Source organism: Periophthalmus magnuspinnatus, chromosome 22, assembly GCF_009829125.3.
Source record: "Periophthalmus magnuspinnatus isolate fPerMag1 chromosome 22, fPerMag1.2.pri, whole genome shotgun sequence".
Classification (NCBI taxonomy): Eukaryota; Metazoa; Chordata; class Actinopteri; order Gobiiformes; family Gobiidae; genus Periophthalmus; species Periophthalmus magnuspinnatus.
Genome location: NC_047147.1, coordinates 23,654,244 through 23,670,359, shown reverse-complemented (window position 1 = coordinate 23,670,359; position 16,116 = coordinate 23,654,244). Strand labels below are relative to the sequence as shown.

The following is a 16,116-nucleotide window of genomic DNA, read 5'->3' as shown; positions in this document are numbered from 1 at the left end:
GATGGTGTTAGCCTGGTGTTAGTGGCATGGTGGTGTCGACGTGGTATCGGTGTGGTGGTATTGCATTCACAGCTCCATGCAGTCTATGGAAGACACAAGAGTATGTGCGAGTGGCAGAGTGGTTAGCTCTGTGGGGGGGTTACCTGGGTTAGAGATGGGGAGAGGGGCACTGCAGGTAATCAGGTCACCTGGGGAGAGCCGGTGCCCAGAGGATAGCTGTTGATTGTTTGAGAGGTTCAGGGCCACGGTTGCAATGGCTACAGAGAAGAAGTACAGTTTTTTTAATAAGAATTGTCATTCCCCAATCTGCACATGCTCAGACAAACCCACACAAACTACATCTAATATGCTACTGATCTCTGTCAGTGCATCTCCCCTCCCTTTGCTCTGTGCCAAGTCACTCCCCTTTCAGAGCACTAAAAGCAAGATCATCAGCTGTATCCCACTAATAAAACTACTGCACATCACATCAGGTTTGTCAAGTTGCTGTGTACAGATTGAATAGAGCCCAGGAGAGATCGCAACATTACTCAACCATGAATGACATTGAACACCTCGTCAGGCCTGTTTTTAATGAGGGAACAGCGTTGGAACATGGGAGAAATATAAAAAAATCTATGGTTAATGTGTCTGCCTAAACCTGTAGAATGGAGCTAAAATAGGATCAGAGTATCTCTTAGAGATCAATGGAATCTGAGCACTCCTCATTTTAAATAAATATGTTTAAGAATTTTAATATTGTCACTGCCTGATTTGTTGCTATTTTAAATTAACCCGTTTAACTGTTTTAAGCGTGTTTATCCAGTGTTCTGTAGCTGTAGTCACACGTGTGTTTCAGCTCAAATATCTTCAGATCAAAGTTTGACTCTTTCACAGTTTATTCTTCTGACAAACTTCAGTTTTCTAGACTTTATCAACAGTTTAACTACAGTTTAAACACTTTATATTTAAGAGTCAATCTGATTCAACCAATCACAAACATTAGCTTTGTCCTAAGTACAGTTACTATAGAAGCCTCAGCACCAAAGTATCTGGGCATGCTCAGTGTGAAAAATGTGACAAATCAGGCTATGGCAACTCTTCTACAGTCACAAGATGCCACGATTACGCATGGGGCTTTACCTGGAGACGGGAGCACAGGCTGCAGTGTCACCACCTGCTGGCAAGGAGGGCGCACCTGACGAGGGGGGAGCACCTGCGCAGGTACCAGCTGTTGCCGCGGTAACACCTGTCCCTGAAACATTGGAGCTGGTAATGAAGACGAAGTCATCACAAAACGAGGAGGAAGAACAGTCTGCATCTGAGGACCTGAAGGAGAGCAGGAGATAAACCAGAGACCAGATCAGATCTAGACCAGGACTAGACCAGGACTAGACCAGGACCAAACCAGCTCTAGCCCATGGACTAGACCAGGGACTAGAACAGGACTAGACCAGACAAACAGGACTAAACCAGGACTTAATCAGGACTGAACCACGGTCTAGACCAGGACTAAAACAGGGTCTTAACAGGGACTAAAAAGGGACTGAACCAGGACTGAACCAGGACTGAACCAGGACTGAACCAGTCTAGACCAGGACTAAACCAAGATTAAAAAAGGACTAAACAGTGACTGAACCAGGGACTGAACCAAGACTCACCTTCCTTTTGACTGTAGGCAGAGCTTGCGCTTGTCTTGCGCCGAGATAGAATATTTGGGACTGTCCTCTGCCGTAGTGTGGAATTCTGGGTAATGATGAGGGTGACGGGTGATGATGTCACAGCATGGGGAGGTGGGGCTTTCGCTGGGGATGATGTCATAGTTTTAATGGGGGATGATGATTTGGTGACTGGGACTTTAGAGGGAGAGGCGGCGGTTTTGGTTGGAGATGACGTCACAGCATGGAGTGGCGGGACATTGGTGGGAAATGATGTCACAGTGTGGGGTGGGGCTTTAGCAGGAGATGATGTCGCAGTCTTTGCTGGTGTGGGATTGGTCGATTGAAGCTCCTCCTGCAAGTTTTGCTGTTCCTCTTCTAACGAAACCTCAGAGCTGTTAATGAGAATGTTAAAAAGCCTTAAAGAGGGTGTCTTCTGCAAAATTGACATTCTGGAGCGCTCTCCCATGTCCTAACATCATTCCCTCATCAAAAACATGCATGGATGACATCTAAAACTTTTTCAGGCATGTTTGAGTAATCTAGAGCTCTCTCCCGAGCCCAAACCCAACAATTCTCCATAAATATACAAAAACATGATACAAAATTGTACACAGCAACTTGACAAAACTGATGTGATGTGCAGTAGTTTCATTAGTGGGGTGCAGCTGATTGTGTTGTGATGTGTGTTACAGTTGATACCTTATAGAAGTAAAATACCCCCTCTTTAACTAAAGAGTTGTTCTTTTTGGTTTTAGGTTTATGGGTTCTGTGACGTAAAAGTAGTGATGGTGAGTTTCCATGGTAACTCAACATATAAAGTCAAAGAGCAAAACCTCTGGTCCGTGATGAGTGTCTTCAGCTGCCGTTGGACCTTCACATCCATCTGTCCATCCTCAGCCTGAAACCGACCAATCAGAACAGGTTACACCAGCGCAGGTCTCCTGACTGAGCAGTAACAGTTTGATGCGCTCACCTGATTGGCTCTCCTGCGGCGTGGCTTTGCCCTCTGCAGGTCAATGACCTCGATGACATCATCCTCTCGAGGAACCATGGAGTCCTTCCTGCGTCTGTGTTCTCTGAGGAGAGCTTGGACCGCCGGCTCCTCTGGAGACACAGGGAATATGAGGTTATTAGGATCAATCTAGTCCAGGGTTTAAACTCATATTCTAAACCAACTTCAAAACTCTGAATCCTGATAAATTATTGGCAAGGAGCTTGATATTAAAAAGCTTAATATTTTAAACTTTTTTTCTTATTTGTTCCGTGTAAACTGCAATATGTCACAAAAACAACTTTATAATAGAAACAGATTGATTGGCCTGTAATGTCCTGTTCCCACTTAACTGATTGGGTTGAACTGATTTGACAAAATTTGATAATGATTAATTATATATGAGGGACTTTACCCAAAAACCCACTCAACACTGACTAACCACTAGTTCTTTTTTCCCCATAGATTTTCAAAAAGTAAAGTTTGAGAATGTGGTGTGGGAGGAGCCTGTTCTGTAGGGGTTTGAGCCGAAGGGGCGCATCTGAGCTGTGGGGGAATTTCTGATCGGAGGGGGTGCGTCTGAGCTGAGGGTATGTGTCTAACCTGTGTGTGGGAGGAGTCTGTTCAGGAGGCCATCTCTGGAGGATCTCAGTCGCAGCTTTAGGCTCCTCAGATGCTTCTCTGTGGTCCTCAGATCCTGGATCAGCGCCTGAGCCTGGAGAGAGACTGCTTATAGACCAGGACTGCAGCAGAAAGAAAGTAAGACCAAACTAAGACCAAACTAAGACCAAACTAAGACCAAACTAAGACCAAACTAAGACCAAACTAAGACCAAACTAAGACCAAACCAGAACTAAACCAGGACGGAACCAGGTCTGACCAAGGTCTAAACCAGGTAAGGCAAAACTAGGCCAAGAACTAAACCAGGACTACAGCAGGTCTGACCTTGTTGAGGGTCAGTTTTCTGGATGCTAGCGGGTCTTCCAGTCCGACCTCTTTCCTCAGAGTCTGGAATAGGTTGTCCATTTCATGACGTCGAATCTTCTCTGACAAATTATGGATCTGACAATAGAACCACAGTGAATCCTCTGCTCCTCTCCTCCTCTGACCCTCTCTTCTGCTCCTCTGATCATCTCCTCTGATTCTCTCTTACCTTTCGTCCCAGGTCTTTTTTCTTCTGGCGAGTTTCATCATCACCGCTGTTGTAGTCTGACGAATTTTCAGTTTCCTCACTGGAAGAATCCACGATCACGACGGCGTCTTGGTTCTCTTCCTCTCTCCTCTGCTCCTCTCTCCTCTGCTCATCCTCGCCATCCACACAGATCACATCCAAGTCGTTTAAGTCCACTGCAAGCTCTTCCTCTACACCTTGGCCCTCTTCTGCACCCTTAAAGACAGACCTGGGCTCCTCTTCCTCCTCGCTTCTGGTTTGATTTGTGTTTTTTGGCTGTTTTTCGCTGGTTTTGGGCTGGTTCTGGCTGGTTTTGGTCAGGATCTTGAGTACATGAGCAGGATTGGGGACCACCTCAGATGTTCTCACTACCACCTTCTCCTTGGTGCTCTTCTCGGGGAAGAATTTAAAGGAGTAGCCGGACTTCGGGCTCACGAATGAGGACACACTTGAGGAGGCGGGGTTTACTGTCCCAGGTGAAGAGGCTGCTGATTGGCCGGTGACCGGAACCACTGGAACAGAAGGTAATGAGATTTAATGGAACTAGCAAACATGAGGACTAAACCAGGACTAAACCAGGACTAAACCAGGACTAAACCAGGACTATACCAGGACTATACCAGGACTAAGCCAGGTCCAGATCAGGACGAAATCAGGTCTAAACCAGGTCTAAACCAGGTCTAAACCAGGACTAAACCAGGTCTAAGCCAGGTCTAAACTAGATCTAAGCCAGGTCTAAGCCAGGTCTAAGCCAGGTCTAAGCCAGGTCTGGACCAGGACTAAACCAGACCTAAACTGGGACTAAACCAGGACTATACCAGGACTAAACCAGCACTAAACGAGATCTAAACCAGGTCTAAACCAGGACTAAACCAGGACTAAGACAGGTTTAGACCAGGACTAAACCAGGTCTAAGCCAGGACTAAACCAGGACTAAGACAGGTTTAGACCAGGACTAAACCAAGACTGAACCAGGCCTAAACCAGATCTAACCCAGGACTAAACCAGGACTAAGCCAGGACTAAGCCAGGTCTAGGCCAGGACTAAACCAGGTCTAAACCAGGTCTTAAACAGGACTATACCAAGACTAAACCAAGACTAAACCAAGACTAAACCAGGACCAAACCAGGACTAAACCAGGACTAAGCCAGGACTAAACCAGGACTAAACCAGGACTAATCCAGGTCTAGACCAGGACTGAACCAGGTCTAACCCAGGTCTAAACCAGGTTCAACCCAGGTCTAAACTAGGTCCTGTGCATCTCAGACTGGACTCACATGTGACCTCTCCTCTCTTGTTCTTCATTCTTCTGTAGATGATCATGTGTTTGTTGTTGTGGATCATGGAGGAGGTGGGTTTCTGTGGGAGTGGTATCAGCTGCACCAGACGTCCATCGGGTGTACGAAACAAGCGCCCTCCAGGACCAGAGAGGGCGGGACCAGAGAGGGCGGGACCAGAGAGGGCGGGACCAGATATTTGCAGGGTCTGAGGAGAGCCGACCTAAAGACAGGACAAGAGTGTTCATGTGTCATCAGTACACTGTAGAATCCCCTTGGTTTAACACACACATCACAAGTTGGACTCATTTCAACTGATAAAACTGTTTCAACTGTTAAAATCATTACATTTAAGATTTTGAGAAGAATCTTATAAATCTTTCCCACTTTGGCATTTTTTAGGTTTAAACTTTTACTTCCTGACTGAAAATCATGGCATCATACTGGAGAATTTCATGACTGTTACCTAGCAACCATGTGGTACACTGGCCTAAAGCTCTCTTGATGTCATCAGTGTGGGATTGGTTTAAAACAGGTTTTATCCACCAGACTCCAGATTAAGTCAAAATGAGAGAATGGTCTAAACCTGTCGTACTCACTTTAACCTGAGCTGAGACAGGTGAGTACTCTCAGGTGTATTTGTTGTGTAACTGTCAGATACAGATGTGTGACCAGGTTTATGGTTAATATCTGTGAAATTATTGGCCTATCCACATGAAACAAAAATGGACTCAAAGTTCAGTGTCTGCTGTGTCAGTGTAAATGAACAAAAGTCAAATGATTCTTCCACAGTCTCTTAATGAAGTGGAGCCATTATTCAAGCTTAAAGACATGAGCGTCATCAGAGACTTAAAAACACAAGATTAATATGACAAGTTTGTGGAGCTGATCTCAAACTAATAATGAGAAGGTTCAACATTTGTGGAGCGGAAGTTTGGCTCTGAGCCAAACTCAGCCTGTCCAACAGTCTGAAGCCCAATTAGGATATCGACTGAACCGATATCATGGAATCAATACTGATCCTACTCATTATTCGGGCTCTGGACAGATATTTGATACAAATATCACCATCAGTGCATCCCTAATTATGACCAGTGTTGGGAATAACGGAGTTACATTATAACGGCGTTACTAACTGCGTTACTTTTTCAGTAACGGAGTAATCTAACTAATTACTTTTCCCAGCGTCCTAACGCCGTTACCGTTACCGACTATAAAATGTGGCGCGTTACTTTTAATTCAGTTCACTCTTCTCTTCATCAGAGTCTCTCAGCCGAGGAGCTGCAACGCGGCTCGGGGTGAGGTAAAAGGCTTGTTTGAGATGAGGCGGGCGCAGATACTATTGGCGTCGATTGGTGCGCGGTGCATGCCGCTTAGTTTTGTGTCCAAGATGCCACCGACTTGCGCTGACATAACCTGTGCGCCGGTAATGGGAAGTTTTTGAGCAAGGCGAGCGCAGCAGCTCTCCACCGCCAGCGGCCGCCTGCATGGACTACAAACGCTTAATGCATGATGGGAAATGATGTCCTGTCCACACGTGCATCGACAGCTGATTGGATGGATAGATAGATAAATAAAGGAATAGATACGTGTTAGAGGGACTGTGTGAATCTTTTAATGAATGTTAAAGAGTTGGATAAAGTTCAGTTTATGTTGAAATGAGAGTGATTAATATTTGAATACTGGACAGAGAATTACAGTGTGTGGCCAGAAAAGCTTAAAGGTTTTGTCTTATTTTTCATGGTTTACATTTGTATGCCTTAGTTTTGCAATACATTGCAATGATTTTTTTCAGTATTATAATGAAGAAAATATTTGAAGTACAGTTGTCTGAAATTGCGTGACATGTTGATTTATTTGCACTTCAAATAACATTTTTTATATATTTTTTATTTTTGATACATTCTATAATTTACTTGTAAACAAACACAATATAGTGGCAATCTGTTAAAGTTAAATAAATGTTAAAGGTTCACATCTGTTGTGTTTTTATTGTTTTAACATAATAAGTAACGGCATAGTTACTTTGCCTAGTAACTAGTTACTTCTCCCAAAAAGTAACTGAGTTACTAACTCAGTTACTTTTTGGGAGAAGTAACTTGTAACTATAACTAATTACATTTTTGAAGTAAGATGCCCAACACTGATTATGACCACGATAAGCATAACACAAAACTTGGGTATAGTTCAAAGCCCACCTGAGGCACAAGCACAGTCCGAGTCTGGGCCAGAGGCAGGGAGCCGGAGGAGACAGGGGCGACGGGTGCAACAGGAGTGACGGGCATGAGGGAGGAGATGGGGTTGGAGCCAGAGGAGACAGGGGCAATAGGAGTGAGGGAGGTGAGGGGGATGGAGCTGGAGGGGAAGGAGATGGCGGGAGTCAGAGTGGAGAAGGTCAGGCTGGTGGAGGAAACAGATGCAACAGGTGCGACAGGAGTGAGGGAGGAGAAGGGGGTGGAGCCAGAGGGGAGGGAAGGGGCAGGGGTCAGAGTGGAGAGGGGCAGAGTGGTGGACGTGACAGGTGCGATGGGAGCAACAGACGTGAGGGCAGACAGGGGCAGGGAGAAGGGCGGAATCGTCGCCAGGGACCCAGAGGAGATGGGGACAATCTGCTGCAGAGGAGCCGAGCTGGGACCTGGGACCTGGATCATCAGGACCTGAGGAGGAGGTGGACGAACATTCACCTGAGAACCTGAAACAGAGACAAAAGAGTCAGATGCCCTCCCAGAGCCAGAGAGTACAGCTTTTTATTCACCTGAAAATAACTGCAATTTGAATCGAGATTGGGATTCGGTCATCTCTAATCATTATTATATGTTTAACCAGGACTGAATCAGGACTGAATCAGGACTGAATCAGGACTAAATCAGGACTAAATCAGGACTAAATCAGGACTAAATCAGGACTAAATCAAGACTAAATCAGGACTAAATCAGGACTAAATCAGGACTAAATCAGGACTAAATCAGGACTAAATCAGGACTAAATCAGGACTAAATCAGGACTAAATCAGGACTTTAGTGTCAGATTTAGTTTAGTAAAATAAATACACAAATCTAAATCTATCTTGCATTTATTCATGTGTAGGACTAAAAAATTATCAAGGGCTTGAGCTCCACAGATCTGACTTAGTAACTGTGCCTGGTGTCGTCACCTGCTTGTCTCCATAGAGATCAAGCACTATGTAACTTTTCAAAGCCTCCTACAGACGAGATTTACCGGGTGGAAATGTGGGCACCGAAGGTTTGGGACCAGACCCAGACCCAGACCCAGACCCGGCCACAGACTCAGGTTTGGGCCGCGCAGAGCTCTGGTTGGGTCCAACTGTGGTACTCGCGGTGGAGGTAGGAAGGATTGTGTTGGGTGCAGAGGTCAAAGGTGAAGCAGTGGCGAGTGGGGAGGCGGAGCTTAGAGGTCTACTGCTTCCGCCCACTCTCCCAGTCAGATAAGCGGCCAATCGGTTCGCAGGATGAAGCGCGCCCATTCGACCCAACTGCACTTTAGCCAGAGGGTACAGCTTTCCATTGACCTGAGGAAAGAGACCAGGGTTAGACCAGGACTAGACCAGGACTAGACCAGGACTAGACCAGGACTAGACCAGGACTAGACCAGGACTAGACCAGGACTAGACCAAGACTAGACCAAGAGTGAGCTCTGACTAAAGAAGACCATTACTCAACTCCTTCCCCTCTCCTCCTCCTCTCACCTGTACACTGTTGTCGTCCTTCCCTATCCCCACCTCCTTCCTCTCTCCTCCTACTCTCACCTGTACAGATGTCGTTCTTCCCTTTCTCCTCCTCTCACCTGTACATAGTTGTCGTCCTTCCCTCTCCCCTCCTCCTCCCTCTCTCCTCCTCCTCCTCTCACCTGTACACAGTTGTTGTCCTTCCCTATCCCCGCCTCTTTCCTCTCTCCTCCTACTCTTACCTGAACAGATGCCGTTCTTCCCTGTCTCCTCCTCTCCTCCTACTCAACTCTTTCCCCTTTCTCCTACTCTCACCTGTACACAGTTGTCGTCCTTCCGTCTTTCCCTCTCCTCCCTCTCTCATCCTTCCCTCTTTCCTCCTCTCACCTGTACAGTTGTTCTTCTCCCTCTCCTCCTCTTCCTCCTCTTCTCTCCTGTACAGTTGTCGTCCGTGCCTTTCCTCCCTCTCTCCTCCTCATTCACTCCTCCTCCTCTCACCTGTACACAGTTGTCATCCTTCCCTCTCCTCCCTCTCGCCGCCTCCTCATTCATTCCTCTTTCTTCCTCTCTCCTTTTCCTCTCACCTGTACACAGTTGTTGTCCTTCCCTCCCCTTCTCCTTCCTCTCTTCCTCCTCCTCTCACCTGTACATAATTGTTGTCCTTCCCTCCTTCCTCTCTTCCTCCTCCCTCTCTTCCTCCTTTCTCTCCTCCTCTCACCTGTACACAGTTGTCATCCTTCCCTCTCTTCAGACTTGCAGACATGAATCCCGCTGGACTGATACTTGTGAGAAAAGGCAGAGCCACGATCTGATTGGACGGGAACTTCACATCCTGTTTACGGTCTTCAATCAGGTCCTCAGGTGGTTTAGATGCCTTCCTGTCACCAGGCTCCTCCCCTTGCTCTTGACACCCCTCTTGGTCATCATGTTCTGCCTTTTTATCTTTAGACTCCACCCCTTGATCTTCAGGCTATATTTAAAAAATGAAATGGAAATGAGGATTAGTAACGTTCTACAAAAGACAGACCATTATCAAAACAAAAAGGAAAAATAGATTAGGACGACAGAGACACAATCACAACTGATTTAAAGACATACAGTTCTATAACTGACACTCGTCGACTAATATGTTGTAATTTACACATATTTTAAATCACAATATTCGTCTAAAACGACTGAATAAAAGAAACAAGTTCACTGACTTCCACATTAGAAATCTGCGGTGCCCAGTGGGAGCTGACGTCACCGTAAACGTCATCACAACAAAGCGCCGCATACTGTCAGCGCCCCCTATGGATAGCTGCACATTATACTAGTGAACAGCCTTTTTCATTTGTACCAAAATGACTATGTGATGCTGCCGACTCCTATGAGTATCCCCGATTATGAAAATAAAACTGGAGAAGGAAGTGTGTACTCCACAGTGGGCGTGTATATCACAGTGGGCGTGTACCAGTGAAAGTGAAAATGGGGCTAGATCAGCAAAATGGTGTCTTGAAAATAAGAGATTAAAGATTACTCAAACATGAATCACTCCAAATACTTCAGAGGCTCAATGAGAAAAAAATGACATGGTCAAAAGCTCTGAAAAGACCAGTTGCAGAAAAGGTCTGATTTAAGTTGTAGTGCAGTAAAAGTAAACTGACCTCAGACAGCTCCGGCTGATCTTCATCTTGGGGCCAGTCAATCTCCTCATCCTCTCTCCTTTCCTCTGTCCTCTCCTCCATTTTCTTGTCCTCTCTCCTGTCTTTCTCAAGGATGCAGGCTTTGGGTTTCTCCTCCTCATTCTCCTCTATTCTCTCCTCCCTCGTCTCCTTGTTCCTCTGCTCCTCCTTCTCCTCACCAATTTTCTTTTTCTCCGAATTGGACTTGGCTTCAGGAGTCTCCTCTCTCGTCTCCTCCTCTCTCGTCTCCTCCTCTCTCGTCTCCTCCTCTCTCGTCTCCTCCTCTCTCGTCTCCTCCTCTCTCGTCTCCTCCTCTCTCGTCTCCTCCTCTCTCGTCTCCTCCTCTCTCGTCTCCTCCTCTCTCGTCTCCTCTTTTGTCTCCTCTTTTGTCTCCTCCTCTCTGCTCTCCTCCTTTCTCGTCTCCTCCCTCCTCTCTTTCTCTGCAGTGGCCATGTAGGCTTTGGGGGTGGAGATGTGGACTCTGATCTCTGTGCAGGGTTTTCCGTCCTTGTGCACCAGAGTGGGGCTGAAGGGGGAGATGAAGTAGGGGCCAATCCAAAATGGCCGCTCCAGAGATCCGAGTGCCAGAGCCTCACAGAGCACTTTGAGCACAGAAATGCGGTCACCTTCACTCTGCCAGTGACAGTTGGCCAGGAGCACCAGGCGCTTGGGCACAGAGTGAGCAGGACCTATGAGACATAAACATAAACAGAACTGAAGAATCATAACATGAAGCACAACAAAACAAAACACAGCCACTAAACACTGAGGAGCAGCGGGAAAGAGCCAATGTTCTGCATACTGAGGTTTAAAAACAAAAAGAGTGGTATTTGACTTCTATGGGGCATTAAAGAGGGGGTATTTTACTTCCATTGGGTATTAAAAAGAGATTGTTAACTGTAACACATAACATATGGATCATCATGTTTCCTTTTATCATTTTGAAAATGCTATATTTGGCTAAAACATCATATTAACATGTTTTATAATTTTTGTTTTTGACGCTCTGAGTCTCCCTTCCTTTGCTCTCAGTGCTCTGAAGGGGGAGAGACTTAGCACAATCACAACACAATCAACGTACATCCCCCTAATGAAACTACTGCTCATCACATCAGGTTTGATAAGTTGATGTGTACAGTTTTGTATCATGTTTTTGTATATTTATGAAAAATTGTTGTGTGGGAGCATGGGTGACGTAGACTTATGGGAAGAGCCTTGTTCAGACTCGTACTGCAAACTGTAAAAAGGGTTCACCAAAATAGTCAAACATGTGTGGATGACACCTAAAACCTCCTCATGTTTTTGATGAGTTTTCAAAACACCTCTTTAAACACATTTCTGACATTTCCAGTTTAAATGTCTGACCTGATGGAGTCGATGGTTTGTCTGACTCTGGAGTTTTCTGCTGAAGAACAAAATAAACAGAAACATTAGAGACATGAGTCAGTACATCGGTGTGAGCTCCATAGAACCATAGACTGTATGAAGCGGATGACTAGCAGTTATAGCAGTTAATCTGGAGCCCGTTTCATATTTGGAATCACTTCCTATGTGGAACAAGGTGCCAGCAGGTTAGCTATGTTCATTTATATATACAGTCTATGTTTAATATGAACACACTTTTACACATTCAGAAACATTCACGGACCTGTTTCCTCGGAGTGCGGCCGGTGAACGCTCTGATTCGTGCGCAGCTTCGGCTCTCCTCCTGAAACACCACCACACCTCAGTAAATCCCATACACACGGTTTAATCTTCAGTGTGAATGCATTCTTCTTATAAAAAGGTGAAACACTGGTTACCGTGGTTACCGTGGGGTCGCTCGGTTCTTTGTTCAGATGTTCGCTGAGAACTGCAACAGAATCAGAACCAGGGTTAGGACTAAACAGGAGAGAACCAAAGAGCCTCTTCTGAATTACTACTGTGATAACAATACAATTTAAGGCAGTGTGCATTTCACATGTGTTTAAGCCAAATGTGTCCTGCCCCAGTATACATATATAATATAATAAATAATAAAATAATAGTTTTTAAACAGATTTTGAGGTCAAAATATGTCTGCTGTGTGCTGTCTGTATTCTCGGTTAGCATACATATTGTTACACTGGTCTCTGAAATTTGTGAAAAGTGCTTATAAACTCATCGTGCTGAATAATTAGGATGCTCTGCTTTACATATGGTAAATGAGGAATAAATGAACTATGAAAATAAATGAAAATGAACTAACAGTAAAAATGAGGTACAAACATTCTGGTATTTTATGTTTCAAATGTAAAATTCAGGTGTGTCTCACCTGCAGGAACGGATTCTGAACCAGGCCTCTGCTTCAGGAGGGAGGAGGAGCAAGAGGGGGAAGAGACAGAAATAGTGAGGAGGAGGGAGGAAGGGAGAGAGTGAGAGAGGGGAAGAGAGCGAGAGAGGGGGTGGAGGAGACAGGGGGAAAGAGGGAGAGGGGGAGAACAAGAGAGAGGGAGGGAAAGAGGCAGAGAATGAGAAAGCAGGGGAGAGAGGGCGGGAGAGAGTGAGAGACACATTAGTGAGTTTAAACTGGTTCATATGAGTTTACAGTGACATTCACATGGTCTATTTGAGTTTATATAAATGTTTTAAGAGAAAGATCTTTAGTAAACTCAGTTTCTCACTTTTCTGCGCTTGCGTTCAGAGAAACTCCGGATTCTGGCGCAGCTCTGACCCTCTTCACTTGCCTGAGGACAACGTGAACAAACAGGAAACATGTACACTTTTAAGCCATAGTACGACACTTTTTACCAACATAGACTGAAATAAAGGCATGCTTTTTCTTCATTTGGAAGTTTTTATTGTGTCCATACTGTGAGCTTTCCCCTCCACCTGAGATGAGCAAAATTACATCTTGAAAATTACTCAAACATGAATCACTCCAAATTAAACTCCAGAGGACAAGAAGAAATGACTAGAACATGGTTAAAGATCTGAACAGTTTGGAAACTCAAAACTCTTTTATATATTAGCAACTTTGGTTCTTTTAAAACCTGACCTGTCCTTCAGAGAAGTTTAAAAAGGAGACTTCACCTGTTCTGCTGTGTGCCACTGGAGCACAGACGCAGCAGGGACACAGACTGGGTCCAGGTCCAGGTCCTGGTCCTGGTCCCTGGTTCTGACCCACAGAGTCCGGACTGGAGAAGCGGGCTGGGATACGCTCTCTGCCTCCTTCAGAACTGAACACAGACAAGATAATCCTCCATAATGGCACAGATTATTGAAATGGGAAAATTCACAAGAGTCTGTGTGAATTCTTTGATAAATATTGTGATACTGGTCAGATTAAAGTACATTAAAGAGGGGGTATTTGACTTCTATGGGGTATTAACTGTAACATATAGCATATTTAGATCACCATGTTTCCGTTTATTGTTGAAAAATTGTTGTTGAAAATGTTATATTCGCCCAAAACACAATCAGCTGCATTCCACTAATGAAACTGTACACAGCAACTTGACAAACATGATGTGAGGGGCAGCATTTTTGTGTATTTATGGAGACATCATCTGACACACAAGAAGGACATCTGGCTCACCGTAGGCCATCTTCATCCTCCTCCTCCTCTTTTTCTTCTTGGCGGGGTAACGAGGGGAGGGGCTGTCAGAGTTGTCGAGGTTGCGCAGTAGCACCACCTTCTGTTTGAGGCAGGTACAGCGCAGCATGCAGTGGGCGCGGCGGCAGTGGGTGCTCCGGGCACAGTGGGTGAGGCTGGCACACATGCATCCCAGTCTACAGAAGTCATTCAGACAGCGAGGGGCCGGGCGGGGGGCGAGGCGGACTGGGAGACGAGGGTCCTCCGCCACGAAACCCTGAGAGCGAGGGCGGGAGGAAAAGGGAATGACAGAGCGAGAAAGAAAGAGAGAGAGGGGAGAGAGGGTAGAGATGGGGGAGGGAAGGGGAGAAAGAGAGAAAGCAGAGAGAGAGAGGGAGGAAGGGAAAGAGAGAATGAGGGGGAGAGTGAGAGAGAGAGACAGACAGAGGTTTGATTGGTTTGATTTAAGCAGATTTTAATACTTATTTATCGTGATTTTTAATTGAGTATTTCTGTTTCAGGTTGTTCTTCAACTTTGCGTTGCAACACAGTAATTTCCCATTGTGGGACAAATAAAGTTCTCTTCTCTAATAAATAAAGTCTTTTTGAGGAAGTAAGACAGAATGCAAAAATATAACATTGTCATTCCAAGATCCTAAACTAAATGAGATTGACTTTGAGTTTGAGAAATTGAGTTTGTCAATACAAAGAGCAGACAACAGAAACTGAGATGGGCTAACCACTCTGCCAGTACCTTGATTGTGAACAGGGAGCTGAGGGCCACAGTCGCACGCTCGTGGGTGATGTAGGTGCGCTGTTTTCCTTCCCAGAATCCTCTCTGCTCCAGGTCCCTCTGCTTCACCAGTGCCTTCGTCATCAGTGGCCAGCTCTGATTGGCTTGCTTTGGCTCCTGCTCCTTCTGATTAGGCGTCTCCATCTCCTCTTCTCTCTGCTTGGCTTTGTCTTGCCTGCTCTGGCTCCGAATGGCCGGTTTCTGGTCAGTTTCCTCGTTGCACAGTTCAGAATCGGACTCGAGCGGCGCCATTAGCTCCAGTTCCTCTGACCTCCTCCGCCTCCTCCTTCGGCGTCTGCCCTGTTTCAGTCCAAACTCGGGTGGCTCGGAGATCGGCTCTGTGTGGTCGAAATCAAACTCGCTCCATTTGGAACTCTCCGAAAACGAATCAAAAGCAGAGTTGCTCTCTTTGGCGTAACTGTCGGACCTGTGCTTCTGGTTCTTTTGTAGTTTGGGTGAGTGAGACAGCGGTTCGGTGAAATCATAATCATATGAGTCTGCCGTGTTTTCGGTTTCTAAACACAAAGCCTCATCTGTCTCTCCAAATTTTTTCTGTTGAATCATCTGAGCTTCATTGTCGAACCCAAAACCCGCCTTAAACAAGCGCCGTTTCTCTCGTAAAGTCTTGAGTTTCCTGGCGTCTACCAGTTCCACGTTCTGGACTCCAGGTTGCATTCCTCTTTGCTCCTCATAATTTGTTGTGAGTTTGTAGTTTTCGTCTTTGCGCGTGAGTTTCTTCCTCTGTTTGAACGTTTTCTTGGCAGCACGGTTTGGTGGAGGTTTAGGGCGTTTGGAGGGAGGGACGAAGCCAGAGATGAGGTCACTGGTGCTGCTGTCCGCCACTGGGTTAGCCTTTAGCACACTGGTTAGCACGCGGACGTAGCTCTTGCTGTGTGTGGGGAGATCGAAGGTCACAGGGGAGGGGGCGGGGTCATGGGTCGTGAACGAGGAAGCACGTTCGTCGATGAGTTTGCCCTCCATCTCCAGGTACTCATCCAACATGTCGCTGCAGAACGCCGAGAGGTTTTTCTTTGGTTCAGACACAGGGGCCGCTGTGGAGAGGAGGAAAGATTTCAGTCCTGGTTCAGTCCTGGTTTGAATTTGGTTCAGACCTAGTTTAGTCCGGGTCCAACCACGGTTTAGTCCTGCTTTAGTCTTGATTTAGACCTGATTTAGAGCTGGTCTAGTCCAGGTTTGGTCCAGATTTAGACCTGGTTTAAAGTTGTTTTAGACCCGGTCTAATCTTGGTTCAGTCCTGGTTCAGTTCTCCATTTGTCTTATAGTTATTTATTTATTTGATAGGGACAATGCACATTAATGAACATCAGTATAAAACAGATGT

The 16,116-nt window shown here is 45.8% G+C and overlaps 1 protein-coding gene across 1 annotated transcript in view; it reads right to left on the bottom strand.

Moving 5' to 3' along the window:
* mgaa (MAX dimerization protein MGA a) overlaps nt 1-16,116 on the bottom strand; it is a 33,265-nt gene that overhangs the window by 2,388 nt on the left and 14,761 nt on the right. The window contains exons 9-29 of the mRNA XM_055230938.1: nt 14,736-15,826; nt 13,985-14,258; nt 13,480-13,625; nt 13,071-13,133; nt 12,722-12,752; nt 12,231-12,280; nt 12,077-12,136; nt 11,794-11,833; nt 10,411-11,117; nt 9,483-9,734; nt 8,299-8,608; nt 7,278-7,771; nt 5,080-5,302; nt 3,785-4,314; nt 3,577-3,693; nt 3,235-3,346; nt 2,614-2,744; nt 2,474-2,538; nt 1,641-2,032; nt 1,123-1,308; nt 144-257 (exon numbers count right to left, since the gene is read on the bottom strand). Coding sequence (XP_055086913.1) covers nt 144-257; nt 1,123-1,308; nt 1,641-2,032; nt 2,474-2,538; nt 2,614-2,744; nt 3,235-3,346; nt 3,577-3,693; nt 3,785-4,314; nt 5,080-5,302; nt 7,278-7,771; nt 8,299-8,608; nt 9,483-9,734; nt 10,411-11,117; nt 11,794-11,833; nt 12,077-12,136; nt 12,231-12,280; nt 12,722-12,752; nt 13,071-13,133; nt 13,480-13,625; nt 13,985-14,258; nt 14,736-15,826 — 5,388 coding nt within the window. The remainder of the gene's footprint in view (nt 1-143; nt 258-1,122; nt 1,309-1,640; nt 2,033-2,473; nt 2,539-2,613; nt 2,745-3,234; nt 3,347-3,576; nt 3,694-3,784; nt 4,315-5,079; nt 5,303-7,277; nt 7,772-8,298; nt 8,609-9,482; nt 9,735-10,410; nt 11,118-11,793; nt 11,834-12,076; nt 12,137-12,230; nt 12,281-12,721; nt 12,753-13,070; nt 13,134-13,479; nt 13,626-13,984; nt 14,259-14,735; nt 15,827-16,116) is intronic.